The sequence below is a fragment of the Acomys minous genome, assembly GCF_964271855.1.
Source record: "Acomys minous genome assembly, chromosome: 12".
Lineage (NCBI taxonomy): Eukaryota > Metazoa > Chordata > Mammalia > Rodentia > Muridae > Acomys > Acomys minous.
The window spans coordinates 8,466,863-8,494,646 of record NC_140493.1 but is presented as its reverse complement, the minus strand read 5'-3'; the positions used below and the strand labels follow the sequence as shown (position 1 = coordinate 8,494,646).

The following is a 27,784-nucleotide window of genomic DNA, read 5'->3' as shown; positions in this document are numbered from 1 at the left end:
TAATAGTAATATTTATTTTTCTAGAGCTTTGTACAGTATTTTATTAGCTATCCAGTTATGTTTTCCTTTTGAAAACTCCCTCTCCCTCTCTCTCTCTCTCTCTCTCTCTCTCTCTCTCTCTCTCTCTCTCCCTCCCTCTCTCTCTCTCTCTCTCTCTCTCTCTCTCTCTCTCTCTCTCTCTGTGTGTGTGTGTGTGTGTGTTCCTGTGTGCATGTGGAGGCCAGAGTCTGGCCTACTGGAGGTGCATAGCCTATGGGCCTCATCTGGTGACATCAAATGCCACTTTACTTGAGACAAGTTTTTACTGGGACCCAGGTCTTGCTAACTAGCAGAGGCTGGCTGGCCAGGGAGCTGCAGGGCTTTGCCCATCTCCATACCCAGTACACAACACCATACCCAGTTTTTTAGAATATGGATCTTTAGATGAAACTCAAGTCCTGCATTTGCAATCAAGGCCTTTACCTGCTGAGCTTTAGCTCTCTCCTGGCCTTCATGTTTGCCCTCTGCTTCTCCTCTATAAGCCAAGAAGGCTGGTGGTATAACCCAATCTGCCTTTCCCCGTCTTCAGCTAAAGTTTGGGGTAGGATAACATTTCTTAGTTTCCAAGTGACATCTAGTATGCTATTTTAACTGAAGTAAATGCAAAGGGAAAGTTTATAGTTAAATCTTGACATCTAAAGACATTTTCTTTTTCTTTATCCGTATATGTATGTAGGTACCTGTCCCTGGTCTTTGCTTCTTTATGGGCTCTTCTCTCCTCCTTCCTTCTCCACCCTGTTTCTTCCGCCCATCCAACCCCTTAACACTAGATAAGAGAGAAAAAAAACAATAGAAAGGAAAGGAAAGAGATCCCTGAATAAAGTCAGGGGTTGGAAGATGGCCGACGACAGTGTGAGACCACTTCCTGCTGATTAGAGGCATCAAGTTCCTTGGGGCGAGTTTGATCTTCGCTGTTAGGATTTCTAATTTCTTGTTGTTTCTTCTTTGCACATGACTACTTAACAAACCTCAACACCAACAACCATCACCAATGACCAACAACCAAACAACCCCACCCTTCGGGGCTGTAGCATTTATCTACCCCATGAAAAGATCCCAGAATTCCAAACGTCACACAGTTGGGGAAACTATCTGCAGTTGTTGGTAAAACCACTCCTCTGCTAGAGCACGGGGCAAACCACAGTCAGCTGCTGTGAATCAGCCTCATATCCCCATGTCTGGGATTAAAATAAAAACATATCCTTATAATATTTCTGCATTTGTAAAGAAACCAAAATTCCAAAATTGTCACTAAAGAGCCAGGCGTGGTGGCGCATGCCTTTAATCCCAGCACTCAGGAGGCAGAGGCCGGTGGATCACTGTAAGTTCGAGGCCAGCCTGGTCTACAAAGCAAGTCCAGGACAGCCAAGGCTACACAGAGAAACTCTGTCTTGAAAAACCAAAAAATAAAACAAAACAAAAACAAAACCAAAATTGTCACTAAAGGTAACTGTGGAAGCCAAAAAAAAAAAAAAAAAAAAAAAGGTACATGGAGTTGGTGGTTGTGAACCACTGATAATCAGTCCTGGAAACCGAACTTGGGTTCTCTGGGACAGCAGAAAAGGCTCTGAAACTCTGTGCTGTCTCTCTAGCCTAAAGTAGGTCTTAACGGGCCTTTTTCTCTATATGAGCTATTTGTTTGTCCCTTCTAAGATTATTTCAGGTGGAAACATTTATTTCATAACCTTCATGTAGTGAAAAAGGGGAAGTCTTTTGTTGAGACATTTTATCGTAAAATCTCAGGTGTACTTAATTTAAATATTTTAAATTTTGTTTTAACCATGTACATGTGCGTGCATGAGTGTGTGTATGCACGTGTATGTGTGTGTGTGTGTGTGTGTGTGTGTGTGTGTGTGTGTGTGTGTGTGTGTGCACATGAGTACAGGGGATCACAGAGGCCAGAAAAAGGTATTAGATTCCCTGGAGCTGGAGTTACAGGTGGTTCTGAGGAGCCTGGTGAGAGGGCATCGACTGTGCTAGGTTGGCCATAAGAGCGTGTGTGATCCTCTGAGCTTTCTCCAGCCTCTTTACTCCATTGCTGTGGCTCTTCTGTCTGTAACATGTCCCCGCTCACCAAATACATAAGCTTCATGAAGAGTGGAAATAACTACACGAGAGAACATTTGTCTTTAGAGAGGTCTCAGTGACCTAGTGTCACTGTTTTCTTAATTTTTAATTTTTAGCTTGTTCACTTTATATACCAATGGAAATCCCCTCCTGATCCCACCCTCCCTCCCTCATACCCTCTCCCTCCCTCCCCTAGTCCTCAGAAAGGGGAGCCCTCCTCCCCTGACATCTGACCTCAGCCTATCAAGTCTCATCTGGGCTGCCTGCATCCTCTTCCTCTGTGGCCTGGCAAGGCCACCCTGCCAGGGGGGCGTGATCAATGTCTGGGCACCAGAAGTAGTAGTAGAATTAGTGCCTACTCCCCATACTGTGGGACCCAAAGAGACTGTGCTGCCTATCTGCTACATCTGAGCAGAGGGTCTAGGTCCACACCATGCATGGTCCTTGGTTGGTGCATCCGTCTCTGCAGCAACACCCCCTCCTCTGCCCAAATTTTTTTCTCTTCACTGGTCTCCTTGTGTCACTATTTTATTACTCTTGCCTTTTATTTATAGAAAAAAAAACCTTACTCCTCTCTCAGAATACTTGGATCCACAAATTTAAACATTATGTGAACCACTTCTGATATTAATAATTTTTACTTCAGCGTTTATCCTGATACATATCCCTTTTGAAACGTTAACTGTGTTTCTCTTTATGTCATCTGTATTGGTGAACTGAATTCTGAGGATCAGAATGGAAGCCATATTTTCCCACGAGACACAGAGCACTCTGGCAGTATCTTTGTTTTTTCTTATTATGTCCCTTAAGAAATTGTATTGTCCTATGGAGCTGGCCGTGGTATGAAGAGTGGGGTGTCTGGAAGCAAAAGGGAAGCCACGGAGAGTTCACTCAGTGTCTTTTTACCATCAGACTTAAGCAGTTTCACTGTGAACCGAAGCACGTTTATGAAATAAAACACAGCAAGGGTAGCGTTCCGGGCCGTCCCCATGCCAGGGTAGTAGATGATCCTGGGGTAATAGTTGTCACATTAATACCACTCTGCAGAAAAAAAAAAGCAAATGCATTATATACTGGCTTATTCCAATGGTATTCCTGCGGTTAAACTAAAGCAAAGATGTATGACTTTCAGTTGCCAGTGTACGCTGACTTATAACACTCATATTTCAGGTCAACTGCTCCGGTTAAAAATGTTCCGTGAAGACCATGGGTCGTGGATGACAATGTTCTTCAGCACAATCCTCTTCCTCTTCCTCTTCTCTCACATCTACAACACGGTTCTCCTGATGGACGGGAACATGGGGTGAGTTAGTGCCTGCCCCTCTGGTTCTGTGCCGAGGGGTGGATGTGAAGTCCTCGGAGGAATTCGCCCCGTGCTTTTAGTTGTTATAAACGTGTTACTCAGCAGATACTGCGCCCTGAGTAGGGATGACTTGTTTGTCTTACTTAAGATAGTTAGGACATTTCTTCTTTTTTAGGTAGAACAAGGCATTTTACAACATCTAGGTTTGATCCTTACTTTTTAAAGCCTTGTTTTTTTTTTTTTTTGGTTTTTTATTTTATTTATTTATTTTTTATTTTTTTATTTTTTGGTGTAGTTTGAAGGCACATACCAATTTTATTGTAGTGAGAGAGTTCAGTGCTCCACAATGTCTGGCTCCCTGCCCCCACCCCCACCCCCCATCCCCACCCCCACCCCCGCGACACGGTCTAGATGTGTAGTCCAGGCTGGTTTTGAACTCATGATCCATGGCTGGTATGGTCTCATAAGACAAACAAACAAGACATTTTGATGGTTTTGACAGAAGAGACCCTAGGTCCTCCTAAACCACAAGCACAGCACAACAGCAGAGAGATTTGCTGATAACCGCACCACAGATTTTCTATCAGGTTTGCTTACTTCTGCACAGCAAAGCACAGAGGTCAGTCTTTCAGCACCGTGTCCTCTGGCTTTGCTTTTCGTTGAGTTTTAGAGGAAGAACACCAGAGACTGGTTTAACCGGCTTGCTTTCGGTTAAGTTTTAAAGGCCGTACATAGGAGACTTGTTTGGCTTATAATCCTCAGAAGCTGACTAACAATATGCCACTCACGTATTGGATGCTGAGATAATTCCTAGGGAAGGCGTTCATCTGCCGTTCTCACAGGATCACAGCCGCTCCCTCCGAGTTACAGCTTAGCTGGGATTCCCGCCCACGTTCACAGTGAGAGGTGGTTTGGCTCTGTACAGACTTCGGCCACCTTGGTTGAGTTCTGAGCGCGAAGCCCACTTAATATCTTACTTTCTCTCATTTTACTGTAAAGGGGCTGACTAGTAACGGGAAAGCACAGGTTTCATACAGTTCTTAATTTATAGTAGCAAAATCCATGAATGGTTTTAGATCAAATGCTCAGGCCCTGGGACACTATTAGAAACATATTGTCATGATTCTTTCTTGTCCCCAAACTAGGCCACTAACGGTAGGTTTATTTTTGATGGTGGAATTATAGGAACCACTTGGGTTCCTCAGAATATTCCTCAGCTTTGGGTCCTGTGGTAACAGTGGGTAGGGACAGCTTGGAGTTACCTGTGGCAGCCAGAGGCCTCTGGGCAAGACATGGTACTTCCAAAGCAGGAGGAGGAGGGGCCTGATGTGATAACACAGGCCTGTGATTCCAAGCACCAGGGAGTCTGATGCTGGAGGGCTGTTTGTATGTTTATATGGCACTGTTAAGATCTGTGTTAAGGATGTAAGTGAAGATGGAGAGACAGATTTAAAAATAGTAAATTTCAGGCAGTTAACATGTAATCCTGTGTACAGAGTAAAACACTCAGCAGCTAAATCAAAACAGTCCTAAAGAGAGCTCACAGCTGCCGAGACTGTGATCAGAGCCGTGTTGGCTCAGTTCACCTCACACTGAGCCTGGGCAACAGGGACAGCTATTGTCTCTATTTTAGGGATAGAGACACTAGGGATTGCCCAAAGTTGCATCTTAATTAACTAACAACAGAGGGGCTGACCTGTGAAGTGGTGACCGCCAGGGACCCATGTGCCAAGGCTAGCCTGGATCCCTAGTAGCCTTCTCCATACCTTAATCTTTTAAGCTGACTTTGATAATGGAAGGAAATAGCAGGTATGTGTAGTAGCGAAGTGAATGGTTTACAATTTATGTGTAGTATCTTATCTAAAATCGTGCTTCCCTTTTATTTTCAGATTTAATGCACTATTAGAGATTGCAGAATATAATCCTTGAACTCTTCCGTAATCTGTCTCACATTTGCGGGAAAAGAACCTTCTACAGAAAGGATGTCCTTAAAAGTGTCATTTTGAAAAAAAAAAAAAACCACACAGCAAGGGACAAATTGTTTAGATGTACTGCTTAGAAACATCAAATGGCTGTTTCTGAAAGAGGGACTGCTAGCTTTTAGCATGTGACCCAGCTTGTGCTCCAAAACCTGTTGTAAATCTGGTAGACAAAGTCAGTTGCCAGAGAAAAGGACATTGCTGTACTGCTGGGTTCTCCCGGAGGCATGAATATCTGGGGCATTGCTTCATCCTGTGTAGGGCAGGAAATGGTGGCGCCAGGGTCTTGGAAGGACCGGGGACGTGTTGATGTCACAGGTGACTGGCTTATATCAGAAGGTTGTTGCTGATTGAGAATTCAGCCTTCTTCACACTCACTCAGGTTTGCATGGAGGATTCCAACCTGCCCTGGTTTAGCGATGCATCTGGTAATGTGGGCCTAGACCAGTGGGGTTTCAACCTCTGGGACATGACCCATTTGAGGGGGGGGGGCGGGCACCACAACATGAGGAACTGTGTTAAAGGGCTGCAGCCATTAGGGAGTTTAAGAACCACTGACCTACACCCGATCCCAAAGTGTTTCTTGAATCCAGGAAACGGTAATGGCCACTAGACCTGTGTTCATATGTTTTGGGACTTTTTTTTTCTCACAAAATGGATGCTTCACAACTAGAATACATGTTGAACATCTGTGTGGTGTCAGAGATTAAAAATTAACAAGACAAAACAAAAAACTCAAAACAACAACAACAACAACAACAACAAACCCCAAAACACCAAAACACCAAAACCCCAAAATCCAAACCAAAAAGAAAACAAAAAAGCAAAAACAAAAAAGGTGAGGCAGATTATTTCTAGCCTTGTCTACTTTTTAAAAAAGTTCTAATTCAGAATTAATTATAAGCTGAGGCCCATAATCCCTGGGCACCGAGAACTAGTCCTGGCCAGAGCTGACTTGATAAGAGGTGAGTGGCCTGGGTCCTGTTTTCACCCAGTTGAGTCCCTGAAGCAGACACCAGCTTCCAAGTTCTTAGGCATCCCTGGTATGAACCGAAATGAGGGCAAAAGGCAAACGAGCTTCATGGACCCAAAGGGTGGAGATTCAGACTAACCCAGTTCCTAGTACCATGAAGAAACATCTTTGTGCATCTTATTCTCTTTTTACTCTTCACACCTCAGAGCACCGAAATGATGCCATGGTGGCCTCTTTTCTTCTGTGTGTCTGTTTTTTGTTTGTTTGGTTGGTTTTTGGTACCAAGATGACTTAAAGATAAGCCGAGTCCCCTTTACATGGATGCTGGAGGTTGTAGGTGAGGTTCCTAGGTTTTGCTTTTAGCAATTTAAAAGCAGTTTCTTTGCCCAGTAACTGGACCCAGTAACCTCTCCTGCTGTAACAAACCACAGACCAGTTAGAAACTATAATGCAGCTGGATAGCTTTTAAGAGTTGGGGGGGGGGGGTGTCCCTCTCAGTGACAGTCATAGGGGAGGGGAGTAAGGGGAAAATGGGAGGGAGGGAGGAATGGGAGGATACAAGGGATGCGATAACAATTGAGATGTAATATGAATAAATTAATAAAATATATTTTTAAAAAACCATTAAAAAAAAAGAGTTCATAGTCAGGCTTGAGAGAGGCCAGAGCCAGAGGGGAAAATGCAGAAGGACCCTAACTGCAGGACAGGAGGTCTGTGGACTGCGCCCCAGGCAGTGACTTAGGGACTTGTGTTTTCAGTCTTTGGCACAGACCAGAGTAGAGGACTTGGGCTGTGTGCTGGCTACTTTTATATCAAATTGACACAAGTTAAAGTCATCTGAAAAGAAGGATCCCCAGCTGAGAAAATGCCTCCATAAACTCAAGCTGAAGGCAAGGCTGTAGGGCATTTTCCTAATTATGGATTGATGGGGACGGGCCTGGCCTATTAAGGGTGGAGACATCCCTGGGCTGGTGGTCCTGTGTTCTGTATGTAAAGCAGGCTGAGCAGGCCAGGGTGAAAAAGCCACTGAGCATCACTCCTCGTGGCCTCTTTATCAGCTCCTGCCTCCAGGTTCTTGCCTTGTTTGAGTTTCTGCCTTGGCCACCTGTGATATGGTGCAATAAATGAAATAAACGCTTCCTTTCTCAAGTTGCTTTTGGTCATGGTGTTTCATCGCAGCAGTAGAAACCCTAACTAAGACAGAGACTAGAAGTTCTGTTGGTAGAAGATTCTGCACTGGGCAGCAGAGAAAGAGTGAAATGCTGTGAGTGCAGCTTCAGCCAGGCAGCTATACGTATATCCAACACAAACTGTGCTTTTTGGGACAAAGTTTGGGACAGAAAACTCATAGCCAAAGTGCAGATGGGGGGGGGGTGTTAATACAGCGTCTTCAAGCATTGGGCCCATGTCACAACCCTGGATATTTTCTCTGACCAATTTCAGATTCTTCTCCGGAGTCTCTCACTATTTTGCAGAGTTCCCAGTTTTTTGTGCAGAGCAATTCAGTTTTCTCTTGCTTCAACTTCTGTCCACTTTGACTAACCTGAACTTCTCTTTTTAACCAAAGTTATTTTTTAAATCAATTAATGCATTTTTAAGATCAAGATAGCCAATGCCTTTAAGGATGCTGCCTGGCCGGCAGGATGGGACAGGCCTGCAGCCACTCCAGGGCTTTTGCTTTAGCATGGTAGGTTTGCTTTTTTTTTTTTTTTTTTCAGTTGGCCTAGTTATCTCTTAGGAGAGAAAAAAAGAGAAATGCTCAAAGAAAAAGGATCAAAACACCTACTTGCACCGGAAAGAGTGAGAGTTTGCAGCCAGAGCACAATGGTGTGCATTGTGCTGAAGAACAGTCCATTGTTTACACCCAGGGACAAATCCTCCAGAAAGTGAGGCCTAGGGCAAGAATTGGAAACTATTTACTCCCACGCCTCTGGGACTGATTTAGTAAAAAAAAAAACCATTCTCTGTAAACCCTCCAAGTCCACTGGGGATCTTAAAGCCTGTCTGGTTAGGGCCAGGGTTAGGGTTCGGAACTCTTTATTTGGGAGGAATGAAAAGAGATGTGCTCCAAAGGTCGCATAAGGTTGGGAGGAGGCTTTAGCTTTGGATACATCAAGCACTTTTTAAAAGTGTCTTTCCACAGAACGTTTAGCAACAGAATTTTATACCAAGTGGAGCCACTGGAGGGCAGCAAAAGACATGTTTTCTTTGCTGATTGTTAAAAGGAGTAAGATTTTTTTTCCCCCTCAGGAAAAGAGAAGAGGAACAGTGGGAGGAAAATGGGGAGACTGTGACCAAAGTGCATGATGTACACGTAAGACAATGTTCCCATGAGAGTCAGTATTTTCCAGAATTAGTGTACACTCACAAGGCGTTTCAAACAGTTAAACAAGCAAGCAAGCAAAACAGAGATATCTGTTTTTTTTGTTTTTGTTTTTTTCTCAATTTCTGAAACCTGATGTTGACATTTCTTTTGTCTGCCTTATTGTTAGGGAAGTTTCCTTAATTAAAATTATTTAAATTAAAAATATAATTATACCGCTTCTCCCTCTTTTCTCTCCTTCCAACCCTTCAAGGCCCGCCACCACTCTTCAAATTGGTGGTCTTATTTTCTTTGTTATTGTTGCATATATATGAATAAATATATACAGGTAACCTGCTAAGTCTGCTTAGTGTTGCTTGCGTTTTCGTGTATATGATTTCAGGGTTGACCGCTTGGTGTTGGATAGCCAGTTGGTGCTCACCTCCTCTCGGCATTCTTTAATTACCTGGAGTTCTTTGTCTGGGGCATGGGATTCCCTCGAGGTTCCCTCTCCTGTGTTATAATGTCTGTTGATACTGTCATTGTCTTGTCTGGACATCTGCACAGTTGAAGCATCCGGCTTTTACAGTCTTTCCACCCCTCTTCCAGAAAGTTGTATTTTTAAATCATGTGCTTGTGTGCACATCTGTAGGTATGTACACTGCAGGTGATTAAAGAGGCCAGAGGTGTTAGCTCTCCGGAGCTGGGGTTAGTGGATCTGTCTGACAAGGAGGAATGCTGGAGACTGATCTCAGACACCCTGTAAAAGCAGCGTGGGACCTCCCCTGAGCCATCCCTCCAGCCCCTGGGGAACTTTTTGATGACATTTACATAGCAAATTCTATAGCAAGTACTTTTGTGTGATGTGTTGTCCCCTATTGTGGTCCAGTACAGGCTCATATGACAATATCTATAAGCATATGCATGCAAATATGTTCACATGTTTATATACCCCTGCCAGCATTAAAGCCCAAATACTGTACTCACCATTGACTAAACTAGGCACACACTGTCATGAACTGTCCCTGTGGTTGGGAGTGCCTTCCCACCTGTGCACTGACAAAGGTTTTAGAGGAATTTCCTTGAGTATCTCACCATTTACTTTGATTTTGGCTATTGGTTTCCTATATATAGCCTTTATTATGTTGAGGAAAGTGCCTTGTATTCCCGATCTCTCTAAAACTTTAAACATGAATGGGTGTTGGATTTTATCAAATGCTTTCTCTGCGTCTAAAGAGATGATCATGTGGTTTTTAATTTTCAGTTTGTTTATGTGGTGGATTACATTGATGGATTTCCATATATTAAATCATCCTGCATGCCTGGAATGAAGCCTACTTGGTTATGATGAATGATATCTTTGATGTGCTCTTGTATTCATTTTGCAAGTATTTTATTTAGTATTTTTGCATCGATGTTCATCAGAGAAATTGGTCTGAAATTTTCTTTCTTTGTTGAGTCTTTGTTAGGTTTAGGTATCAATGAGACTATGGCTTCATAAAATGAATTTGGTAACGTTCCATCCCTTTCTATCTTTTGGAGTAGCTTGAAGAGTATCGGTATTAGCTCGCCCTTGAAGGTCTGGTAGAATTCTACATTGAATCCATCTGGCCCTGGGCTTTTTTTGGTTGGGAGACTATCAATGATTACTTCAATTTCTGTAGGGGAAATGGGACTATTTAGCTTGTTTATCTGTTCTTCACTCAACTTTGGCAAGTGAAATTGATCAAGAAAATTGTCCATTTCCCTTAGATTTTCAAATTTTGTGGCATATATGCCTTCAAAGTAGGATCTTATGATTCTTTGTATTTCTTCAGTGTCTGTTGTTATGTCTCCCTTTTCATTTCTGATTTTGTTGATTTCAATACTGTCTCTCTGCCTTTTAGTTAGTTTGGCTAATGGTCTGTCTATCTTGTTGACTTTCTCAAAGAACCAGCTCTTAGTTTTGTTGATTCTTTGAACTGTTTTCTTAGTTTCTAATTTGTTAATTTCACCCCTGAGTTTGATTATTTCCAGACGTCTACTCCTTTTGGGTGTTTCTGCTTCTTTTTTTTCTAGGGTTTCCAGTTGTGTCGTTAAGGTGTTTATGTGCGATGCTTCCAATTTCTTTTTAAAGGCACTTAGTGCTATGAATTTTCCTCTTAGCACTGCTTTCAATGTATCCCACAAATTTGGGTATGTTGTTCCTTCATTTTCATTGAATTTCAGAAACTCCTTGATTTCTTTCTTTATTTCTTCCCTGACCCAGGTGTCATTTAGCAGAGAGTTGTTTAGTTTCCACATACGTGTAGGCTTTTTGTTATTTCTGTTGTTGAATTGCAGCCTAAGCCTATGATGATCTGATAGGATACAAAGTATTATTTCAATCCTCTTGTATCTGTTGAGGCTTTCTTTGTGAACTACGATGTGATCAATTTTGGAGAAGGTTCCATGGAGTGCAAAGAAGAAGGTATATTCTTTCTTGTTTGGGTGAAAGGTTGTATAGATATGATGTTATTTCTCGGCTTAGTTTCTGTTTCAATGACTTGTCCTTCAGAGAGAGTGGGGTGTTGAAGTCTCCCACTATTATTGTGTGGGGATCGATGTGTGGTTTAAGCCTTTTTAGCAGATCTTTTACAAATGTGGGTGCCCTTGTATTGGGAGTATAGATGTTCAGGATTGTGATGTCATCTTGATTGACTTTACCTTTGATGAGTATGAAGTGTCCATCCTCATCCCTTTTGATTAATCTTGGTTGAAAGTCTATTTTGTTCGATATTAAAATGGCTACGCCTGCTTGCTTCTTGTGACCATTTGCTTGGAATATTTTTTCCCAACCTTTTATCCTGAGGTAATGCCTATCATTATGGGTGAGATGTGTTTCTTGAATGCAGAAGACTGTTGGATCCTGTTTATGCACCCATTCAGTTAGTCTGTGTCTTTTTATTGGAGAATTGAGACCATTGAGGTTGAGAGATATTAATGACCAGTTACTGTTAAGAGTCTTAATTTTGATGTTGGTTCCAGTCGAGCATTTGTGTAGTTGTGTTTTTTGCCATGGTATAGTTATCTATTTCCTGAGTAGTTTTGGTTGTAGCTTGACCCTTTGGGATGGAGTTTTCTTTCTAGTACCTTCTGTAAAGCTGGATTTGTGGATAGGTACTGTTTGAATTTGGTTTTGTCATGGAATATTTTGTTTTCTCCATCAATGGTTATTGATAGTTTTGCTGGGTAAAGTAGTCTGGCCTGGCATCTGTGGTCTCTTAGGGTTTGCAGGATCTCTGTCCAGGCCCTTCTAGCTTTGATGGTCTCTGCTGAGAAGTCGGGTGTAATCCTGATAGGTTTTCCATTAAATGTTATTTGGCCCTTTTCCCTTGCAGCTTTTAATATTTTTTCTTTGTTCTGTATGTTTTGTGTTTTGATTATTATGTGACGGGCAGTTTTTCTTTTCTGGTCAATTCTATTTGGTGTTCTGTATGCCTCTTGTATGTTTATAGGCATCTCTTTCTTTAGATTGGGGAAATTTTTTTCTATGATTTTGTTGAGAATAGTTTCTGGGCCTTGGAGTCGCATGTCTTCTCTTTCTTCAATGCCTATTATCCTCAGATTTCTTCTTTTCATGGTGTCCTTAATTTTTTGGATGTTTTGTGTCAGGAGTTTTCCAGATTTGGCATTTTCTTTAATGGTTGCTTCAAGATCTGTTATTGTATCTTCTAGACTTGAGATTCGTTCTTCCATCTCTTGGATTCTGTTAGAAAAGCTCAGCACTGTGTCATTTGCCTTCTTCTCTGAGGCCTCATGTTCTCGTTTTTCTTCTGTCTGTGTGTTTATCATTGAATCCATTTTCATCTTCATATCTTGAACATATTTTTTTATTTCTTTCATCTGGTTGTTTATATTTTCCTGAAAAATTTCCAGTTCCACTCTATGTGCTTCTTTATGTCTCGCACATGCTTGGCTGCGTCTTCCTGCATCTGATTTCGAATTTTATTTGTTTCCTCAGTTATCATCCTCATTACCAAGGATTTGAGGTCATTTTCTTGTGTTTCCGTTGTATTTTAGTTCTCTGGGTTGTTTTCTTTGGGATAGCTGGGAACTGGAGACTCCATGTTGTTTTGGGGTTTTTTGCGTATGCTTTTACGCTGTCCCTTAGACATCTTGCCGTCTCTGTTTTTGTTGGGTAACTTCCAGAGTTGGGTGGAGGGAGTCTGATGATAGATTCACTTGTTTTCTCACAATTTCCGTAGGCTGGAAGCCCTGATACTTCACGGGTGTGGATGTCAGGAGGTTAGCCCTGTCATTTTGGGCTCTCACAGCCAGTGATCCTCAGCTCCCCTTTGCTGTGGGTCCTGCAATTGTTCTGGGTCTCTGAATGAGCGTTGGATCAGGCCAAGGTATCCATAGCCTTTTGGGTTCCCTGCCAAGTCCAGCCAGGGATACTGGGCCCGAACCACGCGTCGAGCTCAGCTAGTTTCTCAGGGCCTGAACTGTCTGCCACAGCAGGAGAACTGCAACTGCACTGAGCAAGCGCCTAGGGTGGAAGTGAGCGCTCCACCCAGCCTGCGTCACAGCAGGGAAAGTGCAACTGCGCTGAGCAAGCACCTGGCCCCACCCCTCTCTTTGTCTCCTTCCTGAGAGGCTTTGGTGGGGAGCTACATGGAGACCTCCTCTAGCTGAGTGTGGTGAGGACCCATGGAAGCGAGGAATGACCAGAGCAACTGGACTAGGGTGGGTGGGAGGAGAAAGCGCTTGTAATGGCAGCTCTGAGGCCTCAGATTCGTGATGCTGTGTACAGAGGGGCAGCCCAAACAAGCAAGGGCCGATAAGGAAGATGGGTGAGTGGGAAGCAGGGGCTGGGATGCTGGCGCGGTTGTCTACAGCTCTCCTGCTTCTTAGCTCCCAAGAGCATCTCACCTGCCTCAGCCCTCAGCTCTTCTGTCTTCATCTTCAGAGGGTGGCCCGGTGCTCTGTCCGTGACTGTGTCGCATGCCCTACCAGGAAAGACTGCTTCACAGCTTCAGTCTCTCTCTCTCTCCAGAGTGTAGGTGTCAGCGCGTGGCATTCCCAAGGCTGAGTCACCCTTCAATAAGACAAATTCAGGAAGAACGTTCGCTTTAGGCAGGCTTTGCTTTTCTAAGTTTACAATTTTTTTTTCAAAGTCTCGAAAGTGTGTGTGTGTGTGTGTGTGTGTGTGTGTGTGTGTGTATGTGTGTGTGTAGAGGTGGCTTAGCTGTTAAATGCCCCTGTTTCTATTGCTGAGGACCCAGCCTGATTCCTAGCGTCTACATGGTGGCTTAACCACCTGTAACTTCTGTTTAGGGGATGCAAGCCCTTTTATGACCTCTGTGGGCACCAGGCACACATGTGATGTGTGTATATATATATATATATACAGGCAAACACACACACACACACACACACACAAATAAATAAATAATTACATCTAAAATTCCCTTATTTTTTGGAAATTCTTTACTTGAAATCCTTTCTCTTTTTTGCTCTATTTATTTATTATTTTTGCATATATGTTTTTGTGTGTGCATGCTTCTGTGTGAACAAATGTGCACATATTTGCGAGGCTGGGAGTCAATGCTGTCTGTCTTTCTCATGCATTGTCCACTTTAACTTTTAAGAGAATGTCTCTCACTCAACCCAAAATTCACCAGTTCCTCTAGGCTATCAGGGCCCCCGCCCGCACCCTCTGGCCCGCCCCCTCCCAGGTGCTGGGATAACAGGCATGCACAGGAGCTCTTCCTGGGAGTGCTGGGAATGCTGATTTTGGTCCTCAGACTTGAGCATTACACAGTTTACTGACTGAGCCATTTACTCAGCCTCCTCTTTGCTGTTTAAAAATAAATAAATTTAAGCAACAGGTAATAATCACATAAACTTAGGGAGTACAGACTGATATTTGATACACCCAGTCACCACTTATCCACAGTTAGGGCCAGGAGCCAGGGACACATTTTTACTCTCAAGCGCAGTGATTTTTATTTGTTGCTCTGGAGTGGAAAATTGGTTGGTATACTACCAGCATATACTGGAAGCTTCCTTCTGAGGAAGAAATGTCTATATGTTTGTCTTTAAGAGTGCTAAATCTGAGCCGGGTGTGGTGGCGCATGCCTTTAATTCCAGCACTCCGGAGGCAGAGGCAGGCGGATCACTGTAGATTTGAGGCCAGCCTGGTCTACAAGGCGAGTCTAGGACAGCCAAGGCTACACAGAGAAACCCTGTCTCAAAAAACCAAAACCAACCAACCAACCAACCAAACAGTGCTAAATCTATTAGAGAAATGATAAAAAAAATAATAGTCTTTATGAACATTTAGCTTTTTGTGTGATTAGCAGTGATAAACTTTAGCACAAAACTATTGTTTTGACTTGTGATGAATTAAGACCCCCCCCCTGGTGCCCCTCCCCCGAAAGTTCCTAAAGTACATACTGGAGCACTGTGTTTAGGATGAGGGGAGGGTGGAGGCTCTAGACTCGGCCTGGCCTGGGAGCTTCTCTGGGCGGCTGATGCTCGGCTGACTGCAAATCCTGCTGGAGTGGTGCTTTAAATAATTTGTTGGCTTCATTCTTAATTAGGCTAAACACTGACTGGCTTGTACAATTAATTCACAATAATAGCACCATTAATTACTGTGGCTGGGGGCAAGGGCTAAAGCTGGTTGCCGGGAATGGGCTGGGGAGGAGAGCAATGAATTGAAGGGCTAAGTCTGGTCAATAGGGTTGATATTGTGGGGCACAGAGAAAGGGAAAGGGGAGAGAGAGGAGGGAGGGGAGGGAGAGCAGGGAGGTGGGTAGAGAGGAAGAAGTAAGGAGAAGGGCACTGGCGGGGGGTGGGGGTGGGGGGTGGGGTGGGGTGAGGGTGGGAGGGGTGGGGGGTGGGGTGGGGGTAAGGGGTGGGCATGACTCATATTAGGAGAAATCCACAATAGGGCGGTTTGTTGCTGTTGGTATCTTTAGTTTTTCACTACTTGATTTTGATTGTACAAAGGTAAACACCACAGAATATACCAGGAGTTTCCATGCCCAGCTAGTGCTGTCTGGGTCGATGGATTCTTAATGAATTATTGAGAACCACAGTCGATGCTCTGTCCTTGTTACTCTCCAGAGTCCACACTGGCTTGACCTGAGTGAGAAGAGTTCTGTGGTCATTGTTCATAGTCGCTTTCTCTAATCTCCTTAAAGATAGGGCTTCACTCTAGTTCAGGGTGGCTTGGCACTCAGTACGTAGCCAAGGCAGATGTTTAACTCATAGGAATCCACCTGTCTCAAGTTCGCAAGTGCTGAGATTACGTATGTGAGCCATCATGTCTGGCTGTCACTAAATATTCTGTCAGCTTGTTTTTTGACCCAAAAACCAGTATCTGGGTAATGGTTGCATCTTACCTAGTTCCTGGTATAATGATGTGCAAGTTCTACAGTGGAATATTGATATCCATCCTAGAGTTGTGGCAAATTAGACCACGTGTACAGAGCAGTTGCTATAATAGCCTCTCATAAGGCTTGATATGAGTTTTTAATCGTGATAACAGAAGAGACATAAGTTGATTTCTCAGCATGCTGGCTCTCAGGAAGCATTAGTTTCTATAAATATAAAAGCAGAAAGGACATTGGTCAGTGTGACAACATGACTTCACTTCTTCACTCATTGATCTCAGTGCAGAGGGTCATGCTTAGGGCCATAATCAGGTTAGAATGTAGGCAAGTGGACCACGTGTCCTGGGACTGGAAAGATTACATTTATTGCAAATTATTATTATTATTATTATTATTATTATTATTATTATTATTACTACTATTATTATTGAAAAAAGTTATTCCTAATTCATATAAAAAAGCCCAAACAAGCACCTGGCATCTATAGGTTTCATCAAAGAGGAGCCTTGGTAAGTGTGTGTGTGAACTACACTGATGTACACATAATCATAAACACAGCTGAATGTGGTCAGATGGTGCTGCCTGGGCTGTTGGTGGAGCAGGTGTTTGAATAGATATGAGCTGTCTCTTGTTTTCTGTCCATGAAAACGAACAAATGCAGTGTTTCATTAGGGCTTTAAAGAGAAAATCATGAATAGAGATAAGCCAATGAGTGGTTGCTTGGCAATTCTGATCATTTGAAAGGAGAAGGAAAATTTGGTGGACTTAAGGATGGGACCATGTAAATGAATTGTGTAGCAGGCGCTCTCTCTCTCTCTCTCTCTCTCTCTCTCTCTCTCTCTCTCTCTCTCTCTCTCTCTCCCTCTCTCTCCTGCTTCCTGGTGATGAGCAGACGGGAAATGAACACAGTCATGGAAAGTTGATGTATATTTTATAGCCAAAGGCTTAAGACTTAAAAAAATTATACAGTCTAATTTAGCAAATTAATGAGACCGCCCTGACCATCTGAGAAAGTGACATATCTGTGATGAGTTAATACATTTGAACTCCATTAACCCCACGATAACTCTTGAAGGACTGATCAGAAACAAGAAATAGTCTTATTAACACAATATTTCATTATTTATATATTTCCCTGCTAAGGTTACGTCAATTGTAGTAAAAGCGTACACAGTATTCCTGCTGCTGAGCTGGGATGTCCACCCACTACCGCTGTGGTGCTTCTCCCTTGGTGAACTGTGGTGAGCAGCCGGCTTGCCTCAAGAATAGACTCGCCGTGGAACTGGCTTCTTAGTCAGCTATGACTCTGACAGCCTCTTCCTACGGTGTTTCTGGAGAAGCAAGTGTGTGTAACATAATTGAGTAGTCATGTTAAAAGACGTGAGGCTGAAAGGTCTGTGTGGTTCTAAAGCATTGAAGTGCTTTAGAAACGGGATGCTAGAAAACCCGATTTAAACAGCATGTTAAGTAACGTTCTCTTCTAGTTTTCAAAAGCCCACTTACTTAGGTCATTAACAATAAAACTCAATAGAATAAAAATCAAATGATAAGACTGCTCTACTTTTTGTAGCATTCCTAGTCTTCACTCTGTCTCCTGAAGACATGTTATTTTCGAAGTCGAGGCCGATGGTTTCCAGCCGGGTTGCTAAGCACAGACTGTTCAGTATTCTCTGCAGTAAGAACAAACAATGTAAAATGTTTATATCATGTGAGCAAGTGTTGGTAGGCTCAAATGCTTCCTTTCTGGGGTACTTTAGTCCACACTGGCATCAAATTTATGTTAATCTTGCTTTCCCCTCCTGAGTGCTGGTGAGAATCACTGTGCCCAGCTTGATTGCTTCTGAATTATCCACATATGTGTGTGTGTGTGTGTGTGTGTGTGTGTGTGTGTGTGTGTGTGTGTGTATTTGTGTGTGCATGTGTGTGTATGTGTGTGTGTGCATGTGTGTGTATGTGTGTGTGTGTGTAGGCCAGAGGCGTGACAAAATTAGTCGGCCATTGCATTTTAGGGATCTTCCTGAGTCCTCCTTCTCAGCACTAGAATTAGAATGCACACCGCCATGCCAGCCAGATTCAGACTCCTGTCCTCGTGCTTTCGTGGGTGGTTCTTTACTCTCTGGGCCATCTCCCCAGACCTCCACACCCCAGACCCCCAAACCCCAGACCTCCACACCCCAGACCCCCACACCCCAGACCTCCATACCCCAGACCTCCACACCCCAGACCTCCACATGCTATTTTGTATAGATGTCTATCCCACCCTTAAAATATTACAAAACGTATTTTAATAGCCTGTAACACATCACTTATAACCACATCGTTGTAACATCCATTGGAAGAGGATTACAATGGTTAATTCTCATTGTCAAGTTGATCAGATTTAGAATTACTGTTGAGACAAACTTCTGACCATCGTGGGGGATTATCTAGATCCAGTTACTTGAGGTGAGAAGATTCATCCTAGATACAGGCAGCCCTTTTCCATGGGCGGAGCCTCTGGACTAACTACAAAGGAGAAAACGAGCAGAACTACAGCACCCATTGCTCTGTGCTTCCCGACAGTGGACTCATTGTGACCGCCTTGGATCCTCACCTCCACACTTCTCGTTAGGACGGACTGTATCTTCTGGAACTGTGCGCCCAAATAAAATCACCCTTTCTTAAGTTGCTTATGTCACAATGACAAACAAGTAATGCAGCGGTTGAAACTGTTTCTTGATAAAAACATCCTATTTGTATGAGAGAAGTTGACTTGCCAGCTTTACTGCAAGCGTCAGCATGAATCACTGAGGCTGCAGAACCTGGACGGTAAGAAGATGTCCCCTGCACTTTACAGAGACATCACACCTGAAGATGCAGATGTGACTGCAGGTCACGGTTTCCTGGGAAGGGTCCCAAGGGCAGTGCGTCTGTTGGACCTATGGAGCCAGTGTGGCTCAGCAGAGAGGAGACAACGAGGAGGGCCCAGCTCTCAAGCAGTCTTGGTGCCCAGGGAAGGTAGCTTTTATACTTCACTACGTCACCTCAAAGAGTCATTTCCTGGCAGGTTTTTGAAAAATTTCAAAGACCTAACCCAGCAAGGAGGCCTGTTTTGTGCACCTGTCTAGTGACTAGTTTCCAAGAGTTCACTTACTCCCCAGACCGTTCAAACGTGGGTTCAGTTCTTACAATCTGCTGTGGTCATTCTCCGTACACTTCTCAGATGGAGCGAGAACAGGTGACACTGTTTGGGGCCCGCCCTCCCCAGTTTAAAAATCACAGATTTGGAGTACCAAACTTGCACACGAATCACCAGTTACAGTGTAAAGACAGAGGCAGCACTCTCCCCCCACCCCTGCTTTTCCCCCTCCCCCTGCCCCCTGCATCAATCCCCTGTGTGTCTAGGGCTGTTAGGAAGTAGGGCACAGAACTGTTTTGTTATACTAGACAATGAGTGATGATGGGTCAACAGGGTGAGACAAGATTCTGCAGCTAAAAGTTAGGGGTCAAGGCTGTAGTTACAGACTAAACGCCTGGACCACTAAGGAAGGAGCACGACGGTGGCAAGTGATGCATTTTGAAGAGTTGAAGTAACCCCATCTTTCCCTGCATCCTAGATTTTACACATAATATGACGTAACTTATGTACCCCAAATTAGAGGCCATTTTCAGTAAGTGTCTCAGAAGTAAAACAATCAATAGGAGACCCCATGAATAAACTTAAAAAAATACGACACAACAGTCAAGATATGGTATATGGTAGATTGTACCCCAGTAACAAACAGCTCCAAAGATTTCATCGCTCATAGCAACAGTACATTTTGATCGTGACCCAGTTGGAGGCCCCAGCTCAAAGTCAATCTCCCATAGGATCTACACTGAAATTGTAGCTGTCATACAGAACATTGCCACTTGCTTTTGGGGATCTCAGAGAAGTAATTAAATATTCATCCTTGAAGTGACATTCAACATTTAACCCATTGGCTCAAATTAGAAAGATTTGGTCCCTCAGAACTCATAGAAGCTGAGAGGCAACCGTAGCAGGAGCCTGGGATGGGAAGAAACGCATAGGCAGATTGTTCTAAAACCCTCACGCCCATGGTCTGACATAAACTCATGGCTGCATTCCACATCAAAATCTAGTTTATATTCGTCTATATGGTGATAACATCAGATAGATGGCCATGCAAGCCAGTTAAATGTGCCACAACTGACCAGAACAGAAGTCCACTCCACAGAAGTAAGGTAATGCGGCTTGGTGTGTTGGCTCAGGGCTCTGCAGATATGATCCCATCTGATCTGGTTAATGCATTTGTTTTGATTGGTACTTTTCTGCCATGTTTGTCCTACATACTTTGAATAGCATGCTCCGTTAGCGGAAATAAATGAGCCAAGTTAGCAATTCAAGAATCCTCTTGTCCAGTGGTCGTTGTAAACGAAGGTGAAATCTGCGAAATAGGTCAGAAATATTACAGCGTGCCTTCCTTCCTTTGTTATGAAACTGGAGTGACTCATGGACAGGGGAACTGGATCAATTAGAATTAAACAAAAATCCAACTGAGGCTGAACATGAGGCATACTGTCTGGTTACCGTGGCAACTCAGCTCCCTTCCTGTGCTACTGATGGTTCAGTGTGAGTCAGGAAATAATTGGAGGTAGAAAAACACGTGTGCAAGTCAACTCCTACTACTGCGAAAGCCAGGGAGGTATTTGCCAAAGGCAGAGGATGACATCATAAAGGGAAGAATGTGAATTTTATAAGAGGAAATGGGAGTAATGTCATTTAAACAACACTCTCCTTGAGGCCTGGTTTTATCGTACCTTAAGGTGATATGAAAACTGCCAAAGGAGGAAAGTCCCATCCAGCCATCCATGTAGAAGGGAGGGCATGAGCTGGCTTGTTTAGGGATGATTTTAAGTATGTGGCCCTCCTCCCTAATGTCAGTGGGAGAGAGATGGGGAGGGAAGGGATCACTGGGTGTGTGGGTGTGTGTGGATCCTGTATCTTGGCCATCAGATGCACTGACTATAGATAGTAGACAGCTGTAACTAATTTTCAGCAAAATAGTTTTAATAGGCACCATTAGAGCAAGATTGCTTCCAGATGAAACATAACTATTTTAAGTAAAATTAGTAACATGATAAGTTAATAGTGAGAGTGCGTTAACAGGCGCACACAAAAAATGTTACTCCCTATGGCAGAATAGCACGTGAAACCTCAGAAATGTCCTCAGTGATTGGCAGGATAGTCGTAGTTATGAATTAGCTGAGAGATTCCATGGCTCTTTCTGCGCCTCCTCTCACTAAAGTTTAAGAATATAAAACCAGTTCCATTTTGCTTAAGGCAGACATGTCAGGATCTGTGTTTCTCGATTCACCTTTCAAACGGTGCAGTGGCGCAGCTGGCAGCATCTGAGATGGCCCTAATGCCGGCATCCAAGCCCAGCACTTCTACTTCCTTTTCTTTGAGTGTGGGCTCACTGCTACAACATGGATGGATTAAAGCCTTTGAACTCCCCGACATCTGCCCACCTCTGCCTCCCAAGTGTTTGGATTAAAGGTATGCACCACTACACCCAGCCCCTAATACACTGTCTTTTTTTTTTTTTTTAGTGTGCACATTTTGTTTTACTTGTGAGGAGTCAATGTAAGCAGAAATACAACTTAGATACCACTCTGCTAACACATACCCCGACTCTGCTGTGCATAGCAAGCAAGTATTCTCTTAAGTCCTTAAGAGTGAAGGGGATCTGAATCCAAGTCAATCAGAGTGAAGGGAGACTGAACCAAAGTCAATCAGCGCACCCACACAGCGCAGTGGGTGACATAAGCACCAGCATCATACGATCATCACCCTATCAATTTTCAAATGGTACTATTCTTTAAGATACATCCATTACTTTTACCTATAAGCCCAGTAAATTCATTCAGGAGTTACCAGGACCCGTGATGTTTTCATTGCCTATGCCTGGACTCCGCCCTGACTCCTCTTACCCAATTACAGGTTGCAGAAATGGGTCTTCCTGACACGAAGGAGGAAAGTCTTCCACACTGTCATCTTGTCACCTGCTCCTAACAAATGGATAAATACACTGTCTTTTATATGGGGTGTTGTTCCTGTGTTGTAAAAATATGAAGAAAGAAGCACCCAGCCAGAATGGTTGGAGAATTTCTGTAGAAAGCAGGCAGGGGCATTCTCCTCAACTGCTGCACTCTTGTTTTTCTGCCTGACGTTGCTCTAGATATTTTCTGCTATGATACTGGAAGGAGGCTTTAGCCTTTTCTACAGGTGTAAATGGATAACGGACAGAGAACTCGGCATCAGGCGCAGAGGTGTTTTATGGCTGCACCTGGGGAGAAGCAGGACTGATCTTCCCACGGAAGAATTCCCCCCATGAGTCTCTGTCTTAGTTGGGGCTTCCATTGCTGTGACTAAACACCATCACCAGAGGACGTCAGGACAGGAACTCAAACAGGGTAGGGACCTGGAGGCAGGAGCTGATGCAGAGGCCATGGAGGATACTGCTAACTGGCTTGCTCCTCATAACTTGCTCAGCCTGCTTTCTTATAGAATCCAGGACCACCAGCCCAGGGGTGGCACCATTCACAATGGTTTGGTCCCTCTTCCATTGACCACTAATTGGGAAAATGCCTCACAGCTGGATCTCATAAGCATTTTCTTAATTGAGGTTCCCTCATTTCAGATGACTTTAATTGCGTCAAGTTGACATAAACCTACCCAGGACAGTTTCCTAGAGACGTCACATGCAGAGAACTAGCCAGAGACTTCTCAGTCCATTCAGAGTAAGCAGAATGGCACTCCAACTATGCCTGTGTGGTTTCTCTTTATTCCAGTGTTAAAGAGGAGCCTGGCTATCCGTATGGTTCCCAAGTGGAACTTGTTATCCAGGGAGAACAACATCTCACGTGGTTTACAGCAGGAGCAAACACCAAGAAAAGGAATCTGGCAGATGACTGTATTTTCAAGTTGTATTTGTAGGGAAGGAAAAGGTAATTGACAGGAAAACCTGTTAATTTTTAACAGCTATACAATTTAGATTGTTCATCTTAAATCTGTTGGTCTTGGATTTGTCAGGAAACCTGATTATTCAGTTTGAAAAATTGTTGAAGAAAGGTTAAGTCCAACCTGATGCTCCTATTATCCTGCCACTGGGGTAAGTGATTTGTCTTTGTGATTTTTTTCTTTTTTAATTCACTCTATAGCTCAATACAATATCTTAGAGTCATCAGGTTATAGGGGCCATGTGCCAGTTTAATTGAGGAATGATGTTGTAAATGCTGCATCAGTTAGGTATGAGAAAGGATCTGTATTTAAAACCATTTCCACACTTGGCAGTTTTTACTGCAGCCTGCCCACGAACAAATAATTCTTCCTAAAGCCACTTAATACTTCCTTGTGGGCTTTGTGAGAAAGACAGATTTTTTTAAAATGTACATCCTTTTAGTGGGAAATGAGTTTGAATTTTAGTTAGGCATGTAAGAATTCTATTGCAAGCAGAAATATAAAGATATAACAAAGCTGTGTCAGGTGGTAACGTCACAGCATCACTGATCAAAAATATCTCTGCAGAGCCATAGAATTATCTTCCTTTCCTCTGTAGAATGAAGTAGAAAATGCTCTTTTATCATTGCCAAGTAAATATAGAAGCAAAGTATTCTTTGTAAGGGATGTCTGTTGGGCTTTGAAAATTAATAAAAAATTATGACCCCATTCATATATGTAAGCCCTGGGAGGTTTGCCTTGTACATCCTCCATTCTGAAATGTAGAAGGTATTTCCTGCTCATTCTAGCTCAGGGGTAGCCATTGCTGTGAGTCCTGACACCATCCAGGGCATGGCCCCAACCCAGGTGCTGTCCCTATAGCCTCTTCAAATGTCCCCTGGCTGCCTCTCCAGCTTTAGCCTGTAGGACTTTTATCTAAGTCACACAAAGACCAGTGCTGCATAATTCCACTTACACGGTGGAGGCAGTCACGTGCAGGAAGTTTGGTGTTAGCGAAAGACGGGGAGAAGTCAGAGTTTACTGTTTGGTGGGCACAGAGCTTCAATTGTGAGAGATGATTGAGTTCCAGAGGTCTGCTGTATAATATTGCTATAATCAACAGCTGTGTATGGTTAAGGTTTTTTGTTTGTTTAGTTTTTTGTTTTTGGTTTTTCAACACAGTGTTTCTCTGTGTAGCCTTGGCTATCCTAGACTTGCTTTGTAGACCAGGCTGGCCTCGAACTCACATCGATCCACTTGCCTCTGCCTCCCGAGTGCTGGGATTAAAGGCGTGCGCCACCACACCCGGCTCGTGTAGTTAAGTTTTTAATTAAGTGAATAGGACCATTTGTTAAATGTTCTTGCAATACAAATAATTTTTATTAACATGAAAGTGAGGAGGTTGGCAGTGTTGCTCAGTGACAGAGCACTTGCTTACCATGTATGAAGCACTGGACTTGGTCCATAGCACCACACACGTGCATACACTCAAAGAGTATTGGAGGCCGGGGTGATGGATAATGGTATGGATAACGGTAACACAGAATGAACATCTTACCTGAACTTAAATTGTTCGCCAGAAGGAATTAGAGATTTTTATCTGAGCAGGTATGTGACTACTGAATATCTGGTTCCCCGGCGTTGTCAATCAAAAATCAGTAAAGAGGTGGAGGGTGGGGACTCGAGGACCCAGAACTGAGAAGGAGAGTACCCTACCAACAGAACTTAAAGAAATTCACGAAGGGCTGTGGAGATGGCTCAGTGGGCAAGAACACTTGCTCTGCAAGTGTGAGGACCTGAGTTCGAGTCCCCAGTAATGAAATAAACACATGGGTGTGGTTAGGAGGTAGAGACAGGTGGTTCCTGGGAGTTCCCTGAACAGCCAGAATAGCAGATGAGCTTCAGGCCACTGAGAGATCCTGTCTCGAGGGAATAAGGCAAGTGATGGACCAGGATACTTGATGTCCTCCTCTGTCCTCTGAAAGTACACATGTACTTGCACACATGTGCACACGCCACTGTGTTCACTGGTAATATTGTGTTTAGGCAAAGGTAGCATGGGGGAAGGCCGAATAATGAGGATCAAGTGGGGTCACATAGTTCAGAACTTGGTGAGTGATGGGAAAGACTTAGACTTTGTTATGATGGGAAGCAAAGCTCATTGCAGGAGTCTATGTGTCTGTAAAAGAATGGCTCCTACATGAAGACTATGCATGAAATAGAAAAGATGCTAAGAGCAGCAGCAGTAACCACAGACCCACGTAGACGCATTAAGAGGTACTGAGCAGGCCAATCAACGGTCCTTTATGAACAGCATGCAGTGCAGGTGGGTAGGAAGAGTGAATTGCATTCAGGTGGCTAGCTACTGTGCCGTCCAGTGATTTGAAAAAGTGATGGCTGGCAGGCTTGGGGTGGGGGGAACAGAGGTAAGTCCACTTTTGGATTACAGACACGGACTATTGTTGAGATATTCAAATAGTGTTTCCGGTGGTTACTACGTTTTCACATGGAAGCACGGTCAGGGGCCAGGAGCCTCTCGTCAGAACCAGGCACATAAAGACAATCAATGGTAAGGTGGAGTGTGTGTGGAGAAGAAAGGACAATTAAAGACCTGTGCAGGAGGGGGGGCGCTGAAGACCACCAAAGCTCAGTATCCCAAGAGGAAAGAATCAGGAGAGAAGGAGGTGCCCACAGTTAGAAAACAGAACACAGGGCTTCCTTAGAAGGGCCTTGCCAACACCCATTATCTTTATGGTTTTGGTAACAGCCTTCCAGTGGGGCCAGGTAGATTGTCACTGCAGTTTGGATCTGCTTTTCCCTGAAGACTTGTAACAAAGGCACTTTCCCCATATCCACTGGACACTTGCTTGCCTTCTTAGAAATACCCATATCTACTCAGATTCCGTTGTGGTTCTTTTCTCACTTTTGAGTTCTTTGATTTTTGCCATTGAGTTGAAGGAAATTCTTAAAAACATAGTTTGGATTTGAACACGCTACTAGATACGTGGGCTGCAGCTTGTTCGTCCGTTTGGTGGGCTGCGTTGGCTACGCTGTCCTTTATGATGCAGAAGGAACTTGGCTTGGGGTAGCCCTATATATTCACTGCTATGTTTGCTGTGTGAGCATCTGTTGTTACACCTGAGGACTGTGCAGCGTTCCCTCTAGGCTTTCTCCTAGGAGTTTTGGCTCTTCTGTCTGCTTTGTTTATTTTTGTGCATTATATAAAATAAGGTTCCAGCTTATACCACTTTGTGCTTTCCTACCCTCTTTATTTTCTTGCATTGGTTTTTGTGTGTCAATTGTTATGCCAGGACCATATTGTCTTAATGACTGTAGCTTCGTAAGATGCTTTGGAATCTGGAGATGTTGTGATTCTAGATTTATATTCTCTCTCTCTCTCTCTCTCTCTCTCTCTCTCTCTCTCTCTCTCTCTCTCTCTCCATTTCTCTTGTCTATTCAGAGTCCTTTGTGGTCCTGTGTGAATTTAGGATTTTTTTTTCTTATTTTTGTAGAAATAGACCTGGTATTCTGGTAGAAAGTTTATTGATTCTCTAGATCCTTTGTGTAGTAGGGAGGCGCATTTAAACAACATCAACTCTTTCTTTATACAAACATGGCAGTTGTTAATGTGTTGGCTAGTCCAGACTGCTGTCCTTCTTCTTAGTAGGTCTGTGGTGTCTGGTTGTAACAAGTTCTGTACCTGCTCCAAGCAGCTAGGCAGCAGCCAGAAACTTGTGCACCCTCAGAAGAGGCAAAGTTTCTGTTTTGTGAAGCCACTCAGGACTGTGTGCTAAGAATGGTGACTAGCAGGAGGGTTTCTCTGATACTCCTGGTGTGTGTGTGTGTGTGTGTGTGTGTGTGTGTGTGTGTGTGTGTGTGTGTGTGTGTGTGCGTGTGTGTGAACTACTTCTTAACTAGAACTGTGAGTTGAGGGGTGATGCATGCTTTTATGCATTTCACACAAACACCTTGTTATCGACAGTCTGAGGTACAGGTTGCAGACTTGCCTGGATGGACTGAGTTTTTATTCTGCTTCTGCAGTTGCATTCGCTAAGTTGGTCACGGATGGTGCTGATACTCTCCCAGCAGAGGTCACACCCTGTAGCGCATCAAGCAGCTCAGCTTGGACTCATTGTAGCAGTGCAAACAATACTTTTAAAAAAAGCTTGTCTTCGTCTATTTTGACTAGAGTGAGTAAGGATGGGGCATGTTCTGTGAAATATTTTCCTGTAATTGTTCTGTTTTTTCTTCTTCTTCTTCTTGTTTTCCTCTACCCTCTTATGTCCTTGAGAGAATATGATTTTTAAAATAAATAAAATGTCACAGTGAGATACGCTTTTCTTTATATAGTTCTTGCTTGTCTTAAAAAGGGAAATTACAGAAAGAGGAACAGAGTAGCATTCTGCAGCTGGGAGAGTGCACGGCCCTTGAAGGGTTTGGGAGTGAGACGGGTGGAGATTGCGTTGGTTGATGGTAAGATTTTCAGTAAGTTGGTCTGAGTACTCTTTCCGTCCATCAGATGCCTTGCACTGGGGCAAGTGGTTTGGGTCTTGGCTATTTTCTGTTTATAAACCAAGAGAAATAGTGCCTCTCAGGTTTGTTTTAAGAGCTGGAGAAAATGGGTGTGGGAAACGTTTTATAATATTTCAAACTCAGGGTTGATTAATTTGTTGTTTAATGTACCACAAAGAGGTTCCATCTTTGGAATACGTGTAGCTGAAATGGTTGAGGGAAGACCAGCTGTCTTTCTGTTTCTTTGTTCTCTTTCTTTTGTT

General features: G+C 43.5%; 1 protein-coding gene across 2 annotated transcripts in view; it reads left to right on the top strand.

The window, feature by feature from the left end:
- The window catches only part of TMEM117 (transmembrane protein 117), a 415,577-nt gene that overhangs the window by 69,422 nt on the left and 318,371 nt on the right, over window positions 1–27,784 (top strand). For both annotated transcript variants that reach the window (XM_084749248.1, XM_084749249.1), the window contains exon 3: window positions 3,277–3,409. In XM_084749248.1, the coding sequence (XP_084605374.1) occupies window positions 3,277–3,409 (133 nt within the window). The remainder of the gene's footprint in view (window positions 1–3,276; window positions 3,410–27,784) is intronic.